Genomic DNA, 19,263 nt, shown 5'->3' with positions numbered 1-19,263 from the left:
CTTGTCCGCCCTATTCTGGAGTATTGCTGTCCGGCGTGGGATCCGTATCAGGAAGTACTGACGGATGACATCGAAAAAGTACAAAGAAGGACAGCTCGTTTTTTACTATCGCGAAAAAGGGGAGATAGTGCCACAGACATGATATGTGGAGTGGCAATCATTAAAACTAAGGCGTTTTTCGTTGCGACGGGATCTTCTCATCAAATTTCAATCACCAGTTGTCTCCTCCGATTGCGAAAACATTCTGTTGGCAGCCGCCTACATGGGGAGAAATGATCATTACGATAAAATGAGAGAAAGCAGCGCTCTCACAGAAAAATTTAAGTGCTCGTTTTTCCCGCGCGCCATTCGAGATTGCAACGGTAGAGAATCAGCTTGAAGGTGGTTCATCGAACCCTCCGCCAGGCACTTTATTGTGAATAGCAGAGTAATCACGTAGATGTAGATGTCTCAAAGTTCGTCACTTATTCAGAGCAAAAGAAAGCGTGTGCTGTTTGTATGAGTTCTTCCCGTGACACAGTCACTGAGCAGTGATAACTGGACAGTGGATTCCAGGGCAACTCATCACATGGCTCCAAATGAAAATTATTTTCCTGCTGTTGATGCAATTATTTTAGCTGAAATTATAACCGTAGGTGGTGGCAGAAAGATACACGAAGAGCGAAGATAACTAACAAAGAATGTATGGCTAAAGAATTAAAACTATGGCATTTGTATGTCATGTCGGTCATGCAATGTTTTGTGCGAGACAGCTCACTGATAATGATAGGCAGATTATTTTCGATTACGAAGGTTGGAAGCTCTACAATTAATTTATGAGACAGCTCGTTTAAAGTCAACAGAAAACTCTCTTATATTACGTAAATAGGAACGCAAGCGCAGACGTCAAACCAATAAACGTATTGAAAAATATTGAATTTAAAACAAAATCAATAGACTAATGACATCGTCGAATGATGTACGTCAGGAAGAGTACAATAGATATCATGATGAAAGAGGAAGCAGTCCTGGGACTACACGGTAAAAAAGGCACAAAAAAAAAAAAGAACTGAGACAGCGAACACTGGTGTGGTGCGATAATCAAGTAGCAATTATGCACTCCAAGAATCATATAGATAGGTCAAAAACACGAAACACCTTATCATCAGGGAGAAATTAACGGATTGAACGATTTAATGCCAGTAAATTTGTACGCATAAAAATCGAACAGACTTGTTAACGAAATTTCTAAGTAGGAATATTCATGAAGGACACTGGGACAAAATTTTACGTTCGAAATGATATAAGTGGTTAGTTTCCGATATCATTTCGAGGGGAGCGGGAGGCGTGGCGGAAGGGGAGTTAAGCAACTGGGGAAGAGCTCCTTTACTTATTCCATTTTTGTGACGTGACTGGATTGCTAAAAATTTGATCTGTTAAAAAAAAGACGTTTTTCTTTTCTTCTGTGGTGAACGCAATGTTGTCTTTCAATAAAGATTAATGTGTGTAGTACGACCGGTTTATACTATTCCAGCTAGATGCAGTGCATGCAAATAAAAATCGGAGCCCGTCAGAGACTAACAATACTGTTCACATGCAAGTCACGTTTATTATACACACCTCAAAAAAACTTTTCCATCACCTTGGTTCCGAGACTTCCGGAAGCTGTACAGAAAATTGGGTTAGAGATCAACATAAACACCCTTTCCACCCTTTTTATTGCTCATGAAAAGTACACATTCCATGTTGTACCACCATACAGCGAGACCTTCAGAGTTTGTGGTCCACATTGCTGTACACACCGGTACTTCTAATAAATGACAGCACGTCATCTTGCATTGATACATGCCTGTATTCGTCGTGGCATATCATCCACAAGTTCATCGCACTGTTGGTCCAGATTGTCCCATACCTCAACGGTGATTCGGCGTAGATCCCTCAGAGTGGTTGCTGGGTCACGTCGTTCATAAACAGCTATTTTCAATCTATCCCAGGCATGTCCGATAGGGTTCATGTCTGGAGAACAAGCTGGCCACTCTAGTCGAGCGATGTCACTATGGGGGGTGCGCACTATGGGGGTGCGAATTGTCGTCCATGAAGACGAATATGCTGCCGATATGGTTGCACTATCGGTCGGAGGATGGCATTCACGTATCGTACAGCCGTTACGGCGCCTTCCATGACCACCAGCGGCGTACATCGACCCCACATAATGCCACCCCAAAGCAGCAGGGAATCTCCACCTTGCTGCACTCGCTGGACAGTGTGTCTAAGGCGTTCAGCCTGACCAGGTTGCCTCCAAACACAACGATTGTCTGGTTGAGGGCATATGCGACACGCATCGGTGAAGAGAACGTGATGCCAATCCTGAGCTGTCCATTTGGCATGTTGTTGGGCCCATGCGTACCGCGCTGCATGGTGTCGTGGTTGCAAAGATGGAACGCCGTGGACGTTAGGAGTGAAGTTGCGCATCATGCAGCCTATTGCGCACACGACGCCCTGTGGCTGCACAAAAAGCGTTACTCAACATGGTGGCGTTGCTGCCAGCATTCCTCCGAGCTATATTCCGTAGGTAGCGGTCATGCACTGCAGCAATAGCCCTTGGGCGGCCTGAGCGAGGCATGTCATCGACAGTTCCTATTTCTCTGTATCTCCTGCATGTCCGAACAACATTACTTTGGTTCACTCCGAGACTCCTGGACACTTCTGTTATTGAGAGCCCTTCCTGGCACAACGTAACAATGCGGACGCGATCAAACCTCGGTATTGACCGTCTATGCATGATTCGAGTGCAGACAACAATAGCCGTGTATCTCCTTCCTGGTGCAATGAGTGAAACTGGTCGGCTGTCGGACCCCCTCCGTCTAATAGGCGCTGCTCATGCATGGTTGTTTACATCTTTGGGTGGGTTTAGTGACATCTCTAGTCAAACGGACTTTGTTTGTGACACAATATCCACAGTCAACGTCTGTCTTCAGGAGTTTTGGGAACTGCGGTGTTGCAAAACTTTTTTTGATGTGTGTATATTGATTTAACATGGTTTACTTCAAGACAGAGGGGCTAAAAAGTACAAAAACAAAAATAACTGTAAATTTCTGCAATGAAAATTCAACAAACTGTTGTTGTTACAGGATTACTCTGTCACGCAGCTTTCACGTGCACCCACAAAGAATCAGCTGTGACTGCAAGAGGAGCTCAACGAGCAAGTTGGCGGCCGACCAGCCCCGGAGATGTTCAGAGAGCGGCACGTCAGGCTAACAGGCACACCAGGGGAGCGGTGGTACTCCTCAATGTTCAAAGAAGGCTTGCACATTCCTCGCCAAATGCGGTCGGGCGTTGTCATGCTGTAATGTGACATTTGAAACAGCCTGCAGGAGGGGCAGTGGCGTGGGCTGTAAGGCCTAACTGATGTAGTGGTAGCTTGCCCTCGAGACATAGGGTCCACAGCTAGTGGTCTCGCAGTCGCGTTCTCTCTTCCCGAGCGTGGGGTTCCCGGTTCGATTCACAGTGGGGTGAGGGATTTTCACCTGCCTCGAGATGACTGGGTGTTTATGTTGTCCTCATCATTTCATCATCATTCCTGAAAAGTGGCGAGACTGGACTGAGCAAAGGTTGGGAATTTATATGGGCGCTGATAACCGCGCATTTCAGCGCCCCACAAACCAAACATCATCATCATCATCATCGAGACGTAGGAGGCGATATAACGTTATAGGCAATGGCGCCACACTTCCTCCTCTGTGCTGCTCGATCATACAGTCTGTCCTCATGTGTTCACCACAGTGGCGTCGGAGGCATATGTGGCTATCACTGTAGCAGAACTCGTACGAAAATACCTTTGTCTACCCAGCACTCCAGTGTCGGCTTTCACAAGTCCATTGCCACCTGCAGCGATCATGGGTTCTGGTGAATGGAAACCGCCACAATGGCATGTGTGCCACCAGTCCAGCATACAGAAGACGGCGCTGCAGTTCTCCAACGTTGCACCAAAACTGTGGACGAAGCTGTGCTGTCCAAAACGAGTAAATGGCCAAGATGGCGGTCATCTCACGCTGTGATCACATTGTATCGTCCAGTACCCTCTGGGTGCTTTGTACGGCCCTCTTGCTGCCATTGGTTCCACATCCGCCTCATTGTTAAAGCATGGTGCCCCGTACGAGCCGAAATGTCGAGAAACGGTAGACATACCTCCTGGAGACCAATCATTCTGCCCCATTCGGACACACTGACATGTGGATGTTACTCCCTGTTTTGTCACCGAGGTGTAGTGGCACTCCGTTACACGTTTCCACTTCGTCTGACGACTCTGCACCGACTGAGCGTTGCGTTGCGATACAGTTCCCCACAGTCGTTTAATGAACAAAGTAAGAGCATATGGACTATCAGACCAATTGTGTGATTGCATTGAAGAGTTCCTAGATAACAGAACGCAGCATGTTATTCTCAATGGAGAGAAGTCTTCCGAAGTAAGAGTGATTTCAGGTGTGCCGCAGGGGAGTGTCATAGGAGCGTTGCTATTCACAATATACATAAATGACCTTGTGGATGACATAGGAAGTTCACTGAGGCTTTTTGCAGATGATGCTGTGGTGTATCGAGAGGTTGTAACAATGGAAAATTGTACTGAAATGCAGGACGACCTGCAGCGAATTGACGCATGGTGCAGGGAATGGCAATTGAATCTCAATGTAGACAAGTGTAATGTGCTGCGACTACATAGAAAGACAGATCCCTTATCATTTAGCTACGAAATAGCAGGTCAGCAATTGGAAACAGTTAATTCCATAAATTATCTGGGAGTAGGCATTAGGAGTGATTTAAAATGGAATGATCATATAAAATTGATCGTCGGTAAAGCAGATGCCAGACTGAGATTCATTGGACGAATCCGAAGGAAATGCAATCCGAAAACAAAGGAAGTAGGCTTGTTCGCCCACTGCTTAAATACTGCTCAGCAGTGTGGGATCCGTACCAGATAGGGTTGATAAAAAGAGGTAGAGAAGATCCAACGGAGAGCAGCGCGCTTCGTTACAGGATCATTTAGTAATCGCGAAAGCGTTACGGAGATGATAGATAAACTGCAGTGGAAGACTCTGCAGGAGAGTCGCTCAGTAGCTCGGTACGGGCTTTTGTTGAAGTTTCGAGAACATGCCTTGACCGAGGAGTCAAGCAGTATATTGCTCCCTCCTACGTATATCTCGCGAAGAGACTATGAGGGTAAAATCAGAGAGATTAGAGCCCACACAGAGGCATACCGACAATCCTTCTTTCCACGAACAATACGAGACTGGAATAGAAGGGAGAACCGATAGAGGTACTCAAGGTACCCTCCGCCACACAGTGTCAGGTGGCTTGCGGAGTATGGGTGTAGATGTAGATGTAGATGTAACGCTGGCCTGTCCAGTCACACAAAAGATGGCGTTGTTGTGCCCATGTGCACGGCACCTCTCTGCCATGTGAATCATTTATTGTAATTCCGCTGATCTGCACATCCTCGTATCACGACACTGAGCCGTGGTCGGAGAGCGTTAATGCCGTTTTTCTTTTTGGGCAACTTGTCACCATCGAGTGGCGTCTTATTCCTCCCTCAGTTAGCATCTGAACCAGTTGCTCACTTGCCTCCGTCAGTGCCAGCAGCAGCGCTTATTAGTACTGGTACTGCTATAACTTCCTTTGTGTGGCAGTTATATTTCCATGTCATGGTGTGTGTGGCAGTTGGTCGGTTGCGGCAGAGCAGCGAGGAAGTCTCTGTGGCGCGTAATCAGGCCGGGGCCGCTGGCGGCGTGCACGCGCGGCCGGAGTTGTGTGGCAGTAGCTGCGAGAACTGCTAAGTTCGTCGCCCACCGCACCTGCATACTGGAGTGGAGTAATCAGTGAACCTGTCACGAAAGCTCAACCGTTGTGACATCTCTTCGTTAATTGCCGGTTGTTGCATCCTGGGCTGTCCCCACAAGCAGCACTTTGATGGTGTGTTGTAGTCGGCAAAATTTTGCAGCCGTCTCCCTGTATGGTGTTTAACCATTGAAGTGATTATAATTTATTAGTGAAGTGCATCAGTGGTATCTTCTGCCTAGTGGTCGTTAACGTTCCGGTTACCTGCCCTGGTCGTTACCGCAGTTTTGCGGCAGTGTGGTTTCCTCGCCTTGTTGATGCAGTCCGGCACATCGTGTAGTTTAACAGCTTGGTGTTATTCTCCTCTTCTCTTTGAGTGTTTATTCTGCCTTAACTGTCTTTATACGCCAATTATTAAGACATAATCCTGCTGCAATCCTCGTCTTCGCTGGTACCTTTGGTTGTCGTGCTGTTGGTCGGGTGGAAGGGAATTGGTTAAGCGGTTGGTTGGTTCGTCAGTTGTCTGTAGGTCGTGCTGCAACCCGATCTTTTAGTGCTACGCTTGGCTGCCTGTCTCACCTAAACTGTGGTTCGAGTTTCCTCCCCAGGCCGACGCTTGGAACACTTCTGAGCACCACTGTTTGTTGTTTGTGATTGTCATTTTATTTGGTCGCAGGTACTGTGCCAGGCCTTCAGTCGTGTATTAATATCGTCTGTTTTATGTTTAATATATGGCCTTCATCCGAACTTCATAACAACTTTAAGATTACGCCTTCAACTGTGTTTCATTTACAATTCTTGTTGCTCTGTATTTAGGCCTTCAGCCGAGTTTATTTCAGAATCTGAGGCTTTAGTATGTAAACCCTTGTCTGTAAGGTTTCTCTTTAACTATTTTGAATTCTTGAAGCGGCCTTCAGCCGTGTTCTGTAAATGTTTATCTTCAGGTTGTCTTTAATTATTCTTGAGTAATTGCTTGGGCCTTCAGCAGACAAATTACTTAAGATGTTTTTCTGTTGTACTGTGTAAAGGCTTATTCTTAAAGTCTCTTTTATTATGTAAAGAAATTTATTTAATTGGTCTTTCAACCGAAGAATTAACTTTAAGTTTCCTTAATATAGCCATTAGCCGGAAGATATTGTAATTTTACTTAAGTAAAGCCTTCAGCCATTACTCTAAATCCTGGTGTTTTAAAATCATTCATTTAAACTTATTCTGGAGAAGTTATTTGGGCCGTGAACTGATCTTTGTTGTTTTAAAAAGACTGCGTTGGTTTAAGGAATAAAGCTGTGTGTGTCTTTTATAACCAACAGCAATTGACCTTTGTCCCTTTCCACAACCTCATCCATTCTGTCTGGCGAAACCAAGATTTCAGGCATGTTCCAAACCTTCGCTTCAGAGTGTTCCACTTTTTGCAAACTGTAGTGTACGTTATGCAGGGTGATTTTGTTTAATGGTGAAAGACTGCAGAAAATGATTCCCAAGAGGATAAGAGGCAAAAACGTTCATGTGGATGTATGGACAGAAATGGTGTCTATACTACAGCAGAGATGCCACAGATCACCATGTATCTTATTTTATAGAGCAGACAAGTCTCTGAACCCCACAATCTGTGACGAATCGTGGACGTCCGACCATTTCGCATATAGGGGTAGTTTCACTGTTCTTCTGTCTCTTTGCTTAAATGCTAACGACAGTAGCACGTGAACATTCGATCAGCTTCGCCGTATTCGAGATACATGTTCACAGGCCCTGCGTAACAATAATCTGCCCTTGTCAAAGTAGCTTATCTCAGTGGATTTCCCCGTTTGCAGCCCATATCTCCAATAGAGTTATCCACCTTCCGTGTCTGACCCGCTTACATACTGTTGTTACCACGTCACGTGACCGCAACGCCACCAGGTGCCATCCAGCGCCGCGGTGGGCAGTGGCGTAATGTTTTGGCCGATCAGTGCATGTCGTCCAGGACTCTGACGACGCTGTGTATGGTCCTCTTCTCTCCACTGATTCCACATACACCCCACTGTTCAAGCACCATGCCCTGTACGTGCCGCAAAGTGACAGAATGAGAGACCCACCACCTAGAGAACTATCATTATGCCGCGTTGAAACGCAGTCAACATCCCCATAGCCCACCCTGTGATGTTGGTGAGGCATAGCGGCACTTGATTACACGTTTCCACACCCTGTACGATGGCTACGCCTGTCCACAGTCGCTGCTGGGCTTACGTGCACGCTACCTGACCGCCATTTAAATCACTTGCTATGATTCTGCTGTTTTATCATGGCATGTTGCAGACCTTCGCTTCTCTGTGTTCCACTTTTCGCAAGCAATAGTGTAAGTGTGAGAAAATGAACAGAGAAATGGCCTCACCTCAAACCTGTCGGTATTAGTTGCTGGGAGGTGTACCCAAAACTGACCATGTTATGTGACTACGAATATGACGTGCTTTGTCGCTTTATATTTGTTGGTAATGCTGGATATAATTTCTAAAAAGTAAATCGAAAGTGACAAGTAGGACCACACTGTAAGATCTGATAGAGCAAGTATAAGCAAGTACACTCATGCTCATAAATTAAGGATACTTGCAGAATGTGGTTCCACACAACGTGGCACTACACAAAACTGGCGCTAATAACATAGGCACATAGGGAACACACACGACACAGACCTGTAAGTCTACGGTGTTGGTTATAAGTTGGAAAAACCGTCCCGAAACACAAGTGCTACAAAACGCCACTGTTTCCTGCCCATGTACCCCGACATCAATGTGGGATACGTTCACTATGCACACACACAGGCCGCACAATGGGTTGGCATACTCAGGATGTGGTCGAGCAGCTGCTGGGGTACAGCCTCACATTCTTGCACCAGTGCCTGTCGGAGCTGCTGAAGTGTCCTAGGGGTTTGAAGACGTGCAGCGATATGTCGACCGAGAGCACCGCAGACGTGCTCGATGCGGTTTAGGTCTGGAGAACAGGCAAGCCACTAGATTCGCCTGATATCTTCTGTTTCAAGGTAATCCTCCACGATGGACGCTCGGTGGGGCCGTGCGTTATCATCCATCAGAAGGAAGGTGAGACACACTACACCCCTGAAAAGGCGGACATACTGGTGCAAAGTGAAGTCCTGATACACCTGACCTTCTGCAGTTCGTCTGTCAAATAAATGCAGGGGTGTACGTGCATCAATCATAATCCCACCCCACACCATCAAACCACGACCTCCATGCAGGTCCCTTTAATGACATTAAGGGATTGGTATCTGGTTGCTGGTTCACGCCAGATGAAAACCCGGCGAGAATCTCTGTTCAGACTGTACCTGGACTCGTCTGTGAACATAACCTGGTACCACTGTTCCAATGACCATGTACTGTGTTCTTGACACCAGGCCTTACGGGCTTTCCTGTGACCAGGGGTCAGTGGAACGCACCTTGCAGGTCTCCGGGCAAATAAACCAGGTCTGTTGAGTCGTTTGTAGACTGTGTGTCTGGAGACAACTGTTCCAGTTGCTGCAGTAAGGTCCCGAGCGAGGCTACCTGCAGTACTCCGTGGCCGTCTGCAGGCACTGATGGTGAGATATCGGTCTTCTTGTGGTGTTGTACACCGTGGACGTCCCGTACTGTAGCGCCTGGACACGTTTCCTGTCTGGCCGGCCGCGGTGGTCTCGCGGTTCTAGGCGCGCAGTCCGGAACCGTGCGACTGCTACGGTCGCAGGTTCGAATCCTGCCTCGGGCATGGATGTGTGTGATGTCCTTAGGTTAGTTAGGTTTAAGTAGTTCTAACTTCTAGGGGACTGATGACCACAGCAGTTGAATCCCATAGTGCTCAGAGCCATTTGAACCATTTTTTGCCACGTTTCCTGTCTACTGGAATCGTTGCCATAATCGTGAGATCACACTTTGTGGCGCACGGAGGGCCCGTGCTACGACCTGCTGTGTTTGACCAGCCTCCAGTCGCCCTAGTATTCTACCACTCATAGCGTCATCAATATGTGTTCTTTGAATCATTTTCAACACACAATTAAAACGTCTGAAAACGTCTGCACACTTATTCGCTGCACCGTAGTCTGACATGGGCCAACACACCTCTGCGTGGACTGCTGCCAGCGCCACGGTGCGACGACCGCAGGTCCAATGCACCGCATGGACATACCTCGAGGTGATTTAAACCCGCAAACCGCCCACCAGAGCGTTGTTTCACCATGTATCAGCATTATCCTTAATTTATGTGCGTGAGTGTATAATCAAACTAAATTGTGGAGAAAGGTACGGATAGTTTCAGTTTTATGTTGTAAGCAAAAGAGGCTGCTGTGTTAGACGACAACCATATTTTACTACATGAAAGTTTTGGCTATGGTGGACAAACAGACTTCCGTCTAAAGGCTCCCGTAAACGATCAAACATTTTGTCAAACTTAACTATGCTTGCCAAATATTTGACAGTTCACGGTGCAGTTTGACGTGTTTGTCAACCATAGAACTTGCTTGACGTATTTGAGAGAAATTTTGATTGACAGAATGTTTGACAAGATGGCGGACGTTGTTTGTCTTGACAGTTCGCAGCATATGTTTAGTGAAAAATTGTTTTCATACGATTTATCTCACTGTATTGTGAGTTTCCACTACTATCAAAAAAACTACGAGCAAGTATAAAAACTAAATAATACTGATAATTACCAAAATAATAAAGGTAACACATCTTCATCAGCCATGTATTACCCACCAAGAGGTTATGAACAAAATCAATATTTTACACATACAGTGACATACAAGCGGAGTGGAATGAAACAAAAGATATCGAAGTTCTCTGGTTCCCCGACTTGACTGCAGTATATAAGAAAACACGCGATTTTTAGTTGGTTGTCGATCTTTTTGTGAAGTTAGATCGACAACCAACTAAAAATTGGGTGTTTTCTTATATATTGCAGTAAAGCCAATGAAATGAAGCAGAATCTCACACATCGACAACATCACATAGGAATGGCATAAGAAAAACAAAAAAACCGCTTGAAAATGGGATCATTCCCCGAAACGCGTCGTGCGATAAATAAAATAAAGAAAATCGCGACTGGAAGCAGATGAGTTATTTATAAACAAACCTATTGTTTTCCACAGTCGAAGGCTTTCAGAATCATTTATAATGTATCAAATATGTATAAATATGTATAAATTTTCGCATACTTGTTTCTTTCTCAATGTGAGGGCGAAATAACGTTGGACAAGTTATTACACGTTTCACTGCCCATCCGCATGAAGCTGAATTAATCATCAGGTTCTGAGTGAAACATTTGTAAAATCTGTAAATTTGTGGTAAGATCTTATGGGACCAAACTGCTTAGGTCATCGGTGCCTAAGCTTACACACTACTTAATCTAACTTAAACTAACTTACGCTATGGACAACACACACACACACCTACGCCCGAGGGAGGACTCGAACCTCCGAAGGGGGAAGCCGCGCGGACCGTGACAAGCATACACCTTATAGCCGTCTCACTCACACACCTGTTCGGAATAGAGCAGTGGTGAGGGAAGCCGCAGAACTCAGCCGGCTCGACTACGGTCGCAGACCGCGAGCGCGCTGCAGAACCGGAAGTGGATTCAAATGGCTCTGAGCACTATGGGACTTAACATCTATGGTCATCAGTCCCCTATAACTTAGAACTAATTAAACCTAACTAACCTAAGGACATCACACAACACCCAGTCATCACGAGGCAGAGAAAATCCCTGACCCCGCCGGGAATCGAACCCGGGAACCCGGGCGCGGGAAGCGAGAACGCTACCGCACGACCACGAGAACCGGAAGTGTTGCCCGGGCCTCCTGTAAAGCAGTAAATCGTTTGCAATCTATTTTAAACATGTCGCAGAATGAAGAAAAGAGCAGAGAACCGAACGAAACCGACACACGGCATCTCGCCTTGTTTCAGACGCGCGGAGCCCACCCGAAAGGAGAAACGCTCGCGTCGTGGACGGCTACGACGCGGGGGTGGGCCAGTTCCCGCACCAGGCCCTCGTCCTCTGCGACGGGTCGTCCATCTGCGGAGGGGCGCTCATCACCAGGACCGCCGTCCTCACCAGGGCGCGCTGCATCGACTAGTGAGTCGCAACACCTGCTGCGAGACCAGCTGTGCAGCGTGTGCACACAGGAACGTGGATCATGGGGGCAGTGGGGGGGGGGGGGGGGGGGGTACTGCAGCTGTAGAGTCGTTAGGGTGTCACGTGTTGCAGTTTAACAAATTGTTGTTTCCAGTATTGTGATAAAACTGATACTTCAATATTCCATCTTTGTTTTATATGATTGGCAGTAACATCAAGAGCTGCTTGGGCAATTCCACTGATAAATGCAGAAGAGAGGGTGAATAGGTGGAAAAAGTGGGAGGGTGAGTCAAATGAAAACCTTAAATATTTTTTTAAATATTATTTACTGTGCAGAAGTGGTACAAAGCTGTATCACTTTTCAACATAATCTCCCCCACGCTCAATGCAAGTCCTCCAGCGCTTACAAAGTGCATATATTCCCTCAGAAAAAAATTATTTTGGTAGTCCGCGCAACCACTCCTCCACCGCGTGGCGTACCTCTTCATCAGAACGGAACTTCTTTCCTCCCGTTGCGTCTTTGAGTGGTCCAAACATATCGGAATCAGTTGGAGCAAGGTCTGGTGAGTATGGTGGATGAGGAACACACTCAAAATGCAGGTCTGTGATTGTTGCAACTGTTGTACAGGTAGTGTGGTGCCTTGCATTGTCATGTTGCAAAAGGAAACCTGCTGACAGCAATCCACGTCGCTTTGCTTTGATTGTAGGCCGCAGATGATTTTTTAGGCCCAAATGGTTCAAATGGCTCTGAGCACTATGGGACTTAACATCTGAGGTCATCAGTCCCCTATAACTTACAACTACTTAAACCTAACTAACCTAAGCACAACACACACATCCATGCCCGAGGCAGGATTCGAACCTGCGACCGTAGCTGTTGCGCGGTTCCAGACTGTAGCGCCTAGAACCGCTCGGCCACACCGGCCGGCGATTTTTTAGGAGATCTCTGTATGATCCACTGGTGACAGTGGTCCCTCCAGGCATGTAATGCTACAAAATGACGCCTTTCTCCTCCCAAAAGAGAGTCAGCATAACTTTCCCTGCTGATGGTTCTGTTCGAAAGTTCTTTGGTTTTGGTGATGATGAATGGCGCCATTCCTTGCTCGCTCTTTTCGTTTCCGGTTGGTGGAAGTGAACCCAGGTTTCGTCCCCAGTAACGATTCTTGCAAGGAAGACATCACCTTCTCGTTCAAAGCGCCGAAGAAGTTCTTCACAAGCATCAACACGTCGTTCTCTCATTTCAGGAGTCACGTGGCGTGGCATCTTGCAGACACTTTGTGAAACTGGAGCATATCATGCACAATGTGGTGTGCTGACCCATGACTAATCTGTAAACATGCTACAATGTCATTCAGTGTCACTCGGCGGTTTTTCTGCACTATGGCTTCAACTGCTGCAATATTCTGTGGAGTCACAACTCGTTGTGCCTGACCTAGACGAGGAGCATCTTCCACTGAAGTTACACCATTTGCGAACTTCTTACTCCATTCGTAGACTTGCTGCTGTGACAACCATGCGTCACCGTACTGAACCTTCATTCATCGATGAATTTCAGTAGGTTTCACATCTTCACTACGCAAAATCCGAATAAAAGAACGCTATTCTTCCCTGGTGCAAGTCGCAAGTGGGGCGGCCATCTTTATACTGATACTGCGACGGTATGTGTGCATCTGCACTATGCTGCCACCTACAGGCCATTCTGCACGCTGTTTGTAGCACGGATAACGGCGCGAAATTTCGATTTGTTATGACTAATTTAATGTTTTCATTTGACTCGCCCTCGTACAATGAAGGCCTCTCTGAGCAGGAAGACTTGACTGATGACGTGATAGAAGAAGAAATAGGAATTGACAGGGCAGAAATAGAGGATCCAGTATTACAATCACAATTTAAAAGAGGTTAGGAAGCCTAAAGATCAAACAAGGCACAAGGGATGGATAACATTCCTCACAATTTAAAAAATCATTGGGGAAGTGGTAACAGAATGAGTATACACGTTGGTGTGTAGAATCTATGAGACTAGGAAGTTACCATCAGACTTTCGGTAAAAAATAATCCATACAGTTACGAGTGCGAGATTATAGCATGATCGGCTTAACAGCTCATGCAACCAAGTTGCTGAGAGCAATAATTTACAAAAGAATGGGAAAGGAAATTTAGGATGTGTCGGATAACGATTAGTTTGTCTTTAGGAAAGGTAACGGCATCAGAGAAACAGCTCCGACGTTGCGGCTGATAATGGAAACAAGACTGAAGAAAAATTGTCGACGTGCGAAAAGCGTTCGATAATGTGAAATGGCGCAAATTGTTCCACACTCTGAGAAAAGCTATAGGGAAACACGTGTAGAGTACAATATGTACAAGAACCAAGAGGATGCAGTAAGACTGGAACAGGGGTGTAATCTTTCTCTCCTGCTGTTCTGTCTATACATCGAAAAAGCAATAAGGGAAATAAAACAAAGTTTCAAGAGTGGGATTAAAATTCGATGTGAGAGGATACCAGTGATAAGATTCGCTGATGACATTGCTATCCTTAGTGAGAGTGAAAAAGAATTGCAAGATCTTTTGGATGCAATGAACGCTGTAATGAGTAGAGAAAATGGATTGAGAGTAAACTGAAGAAAAACGAAAGTAATGAGGAGAAATGGGAACACTGAGAAACTGAACATTATAGTTGGTGATCAAGAAGTAGAGGGAGTAAAGGAACTATGGTACCTAGGCAGCAAAATAACCCATGAAACCCATGAAGGACTGAGCAAGAAGGGCATAAAAAGGAGACTGGCACTGGCAGAAAGAGAATTCCTAGCCAAGAGAAGTCTGCATCAAATATAGCCCTTAATTTGGGGAAGAAAATTCTGCGAATGTACATTTGTCGGAGAGTATTGTATGGTAGTGAAACATGGACTATGGGAAAACAGGAACAGAAAAGAATAGAGGCATAAGAGATGTTGTGCTACAGTGCGCAGAATCGACGAGGAAAGGAACGTATTGAAAACACTGACAAGAAGGAGGGACAGGATGGTAGGACATCTGTTACAACGTGAGGCAATAACTTCTATGGTACTAGAGGGAGCTGTAGATGGTAAAAAATGTAGGAGACGACTGAGATTGGAATACACCAGCAAATAATTGAGGATGTAGGTTGAAGTTTTTACTCCGAGATGAAAAGGTTGGCACAGAAGAGGAATAATTGGAAGGTCGCATCAAACACGTCAGAAGAATGATGAAAAAAAAAATATTTGTTATGGAAAGTGGAAGTGCAGAGTAAACTGTAAATTGCTGCAAGACTTTCTTTTCTTCACGTACATGATGAGAATGCTGTAGAATTTGCAGTGGAAAATTTAGCTTTGGACATGGAGGACGACGCGACATTGTAACTCAAGTGAAGTCTGTTGCAAATAAAAACCGACGAGGCTTAAAACTACAACTATCTATCGGTGAAACCACCTACAGATTCATAAAATCCATTTGAAATTCACGTGGCTACACTTCAACACAACAGTGACGTGCACAGCCGGTGTTTGAGGTTGATGGATTGCACCACACATACAATGAAACCACTCATCAATCGTTACTGTTCATGCTCTCAGACTGATATAATTGAATCATCACAAATGTAACGCGCCATCTCGAACATAAAAAGTAATTGATGCCCTTACATTGCAGAGAACCCTGTAGGTAGGGCAACCGCAGCTGTGAGTAATCATATTGGGTATTAATGAACAACTTCAACTGTATTTAGTCCTTTGTTTTTAGGTGAACATCTGGATAACGATAAACCCAGAAGGAATAACAACCCTGAAACATTAACTGGTATAATAACTTTCTAAAAATGTTTTGAAATTTTTAATAATTTATAAAAAACTACTAAAATCTCTTACATGAGACATTTAGAATATTTGTACTCACATAACTGAAATATTCTCATTTTCTCATGTAGAAGTTCTTAATAGCTTTTTTTTTAATTTTTAAAAATCTTAAAATAATTTTAGGAAGTTATTATACCAGTGAATGTCTCAGGGTTGTTATTCCTTCTGGTTTTATTGTTATACAGTTATTCATCTGAAGTAGCTTTTAGTGCCATGAAACCAGTAGTGATCTAAAAATAAAGGACTAAATACAGCTGAAGTGGTTTATTAATACCCAAGATGAACCCTACATTATAGTTCATTTCAGCAATTATCGACTGTGTCCACAACATAGTTTTCGAAGTCGTTCCTTTACTTGTTGTTTAGCAACATCTTGTTGTCACAGTTCTTGCCACAAACTTACTTTATGTTTAGCAACATCTTGTTGTCACAGTTCTTGCCACAAACCTACTGGTTCACTTTTATTTAAACACTGGTAATCTATGTATTGGTATCTAAGTTGGAAACAGAATTCTGTTATCAAATTGTTGGCTGGTCTACATCCAGTTGCAGTGCGCACATAATATGATTATTTTTTACTCGCTTGTCCATGATTTTTTGTGCGTCATTGTAAGAATAATATGCGATGCATAATTATGTGTTGTTACTGATGATTATTCAACTTGCATTTCATGTATAGTCATCGCCTGTAGCAAACTGTCATGATTCAGTCCGCGCTTATTTTAAACAGAACTGCAGATCGGAGATACACATGTCTCTCTCTGTATCGCAGATGGATAGGCGTATTTATACGCTATGAATTTATTATCAGACTTCACGTGGAACGAATACTAATCCTAGTGACCACAGAATAATCTCAGAGTCTAAGCCTAATTCTTCCAACATTTCACACTTCACACGGATATCCACTGTCATTAACACAATCACACATGTTTGAAACGTCTGTATGAACTCATCACAAACATACATCAGTAATTTCAACTAGATAAAGTCAGACTGCTCATATGCAGTCACCTACAAGTTGTTCAAACAGTAACATCAGAGGCATCATTATTTCACATTACTGAGTTCGTCATTATATGTTCGTAAAAACATGCTCCATTTGTTGACGAATTTGCAGAAACGTCATTGAGATTTGTCTCCTGTAAACAGTGCGCTAGAACATCGATTTGTAACAATTTACGTGAATGATGTTAACACTGGTAACATTTCACATAATTTACTTCATTTCACGACGTACAGAGCTTCGCACTCGTCTCATTACTGTATTTCTGCAACCAAAACGCCTATTTTTGACGATGACAAGTGAAAATGTCTGAGGATTTTTAAGTGCGACATGTGCTGAAACAAACACTTTTGCAGTACCACTTGAAAAGGCCCAAAGACTGAAATTTCAATGGTGAAATAAATAGTTTCTTCAGTCAACGAAGAATATGATGTTCCCTCGAAACTTCTACATGACTGTGAACCTAGATCATGAGAAGTTAAATAAAAAATAAATTACATAACTTTATTTTTTCTTGGCGATAATGAAAACCAAATTCTAACCTAGAGACGTTTTCATTAAGCTGCTACACTTACCTTGGGTACATTGCCACACGGATTATACCAACATTGTGTACAAAATGTAGCATTTGCACAATAAGCTTTATAGCTTCAGTCGCCTGGTAGAAAATCATAAGACTCACACACAGAGAAAACCCAACACACACATGTGCACTTGTGCAGACTGCAAGAAATTCTCGGTCAACTCCCTCACGAGACTGACGATCGTACAGAATCAAAACGCACCTCTTCGTCTGCACGACAACGCTCCTAAGAAATGGAGAGACAAAAAAGTAACTCCTATCATCGACCTTAAGTTTTAGTCTTGTACTGAAATGACCAGGTGTGGTATCATATCAAATAATCCTCTATCTCCAGATCTCAGTTACATCATCTCAAATAAAAATCCATTCTTCAGGTGGCACATTCGCCGTCCATTCTACGCATTCTGCCATGATGTAGCACTTACTCTCGCTCTCAGGCCAACAACTGCTTGCAACTCCTTCGCTCGCCTGAGATCTACTCAATAATACAATCTATGGAAGTCAAAGAATATGTCACTCATGTGTTCAAGGCATGCAAAGATGCTCATAGTGGTAAACGTTCCTAACAACTGTGATTTCTCTTGACATTTATTTTCAAAGATACGCCAAGTGCCAAACATACCAGATTAACTGTGATTTCTGATGATATGTACACTTTTTACAGCCATTTTTCCTAATATATACACCTTTCGTAACCATTTACCCTAATATGTACATCTTTCACTAGTACTGATTACCATCAAAACCAAACACAAAAATTAGTATTGTCACTAGTCTGCTTCGCAAGTGGAAAAAGGAACTTACTTTTGCAGCCACACGTCATGGACCGTCCGTCTGGGAGGCATCCATAGGACTCAGGAAGAGAGAACCGCTTGGATCGAAGTAGCCACCTGGGCGGTGGTGCACCCAAACTACAACACGACGGCCTATCTCAGCGATAACGTGGCTATTCTGTTCCTGCCCGCGGAAGCTCCTCTGAACAGTGAGTAGCGCAATAATAACTTACGATTCTTACTTTATATATATAGAGAGAGAGCGGGGTTAGGGGAGGGGGGGGGTTGTGATTCAACGAAAAATGTCACGTGATGGGAGCCTGGGAAAGCAGTGTGTGCAGTGCTAAAACAGTTTAAACATCCAAGATGGTGACATTTATGGTCATGTGATCATGACATCTCTTCTGGTTGCATGTTCTACATTTGCTTGTAGATACAATCCAAACACCTAGGCCAGTTGCGGTATTTTCTATACATGTGTGTGTGTGTATTACTTTGTTGTGGGGCCCTCAGACCTTATCATACACATAACACTGGTGGATTCACCTCTGGACGTTGTGTATCCCATATCATACAAGTGTGGACACAGCATGAACAATACCCATGTCACAACGCTGGTAGATCCATCTGTGCACGTTACATCAGATAATACATGAGTGGGTCCACCCTGAACAACACATCTGGCATAACCCTGGTGGATCCATCTCCATACATTATTCCAGTTCACATGTGGGTCGATCCACTTGAACAGTATCATGTAACGCTGTTGGACCCACCTTCATACCCTATCCTCATCTACCACAGGCTGTGGTGGATACCTGAGAAACTGATGCAAACACACACTGGGCTAGGTTACTACAATTGGACTATAGCATCAACTTTGTAAATATAAGGCAAGATTTTGTTGGGAATTCTTTTTTTACATTCACCTCTGCCTTATACTGTATAGATATTATTTTACCTGATACATAGCATATGAAGAATCTAGAAGATAAGTCACTTTTTAATATGGTTTACATTAGATTCGAAGCTATTTCCTTGTGGAGAGTCATATCATGCCACCCATAACTGCTCACACTTAGTCATAATCTTGTGTGGTAGGTTAGGATGTGTGCAATGCTGTTC

General features: G+C 44.3%; 1 protein-coding gene across 1 annotated transcript in view; it reads left to right on the top strand.

Moving 5' to 3' along the window:
* The window catches only part of LOC126210314 (brachyurin-like), a 124,844-nt gene that overhangs the window by 17,436 nt on the left and 88,145 nt on the right, over window positions 1-19,263 (top strand). Inside the window, exons 2-3 of the mRNA XM_049939511.1 lie at window positions 11,739-11,907; window positions 18,178-18,347. Of these exons, the coding sequence (XP_049795468.1) occupies window positions 11,739-11,907; window positions 18,178-18,347 (339 nt within the window). The remainder of the gene's footprint in view (window positions 1-11,738; window positions 11,908-18,177; window positions 18,348-19,263) is intronic.

This window comes from Schistocerca nitens, chromosome 10 (assembly GCF_023898315.1).
Source record: "Schistocerca nitens isolate TAMUIC-IGC-003100 chromosome 10, iqSchNite1.1, whole genome shotgun sequence".
Taxonomy (NCBI): domain Eukaryota; kingdom Metazoa; phylum Arthropoda; class Insecta; order Orthoptera; family Acrididae; genus Schistocerca; species Schistocerca nitens.
This window is presented reverse-complemented; position numbering and strand designations above follow the sequence as displayed.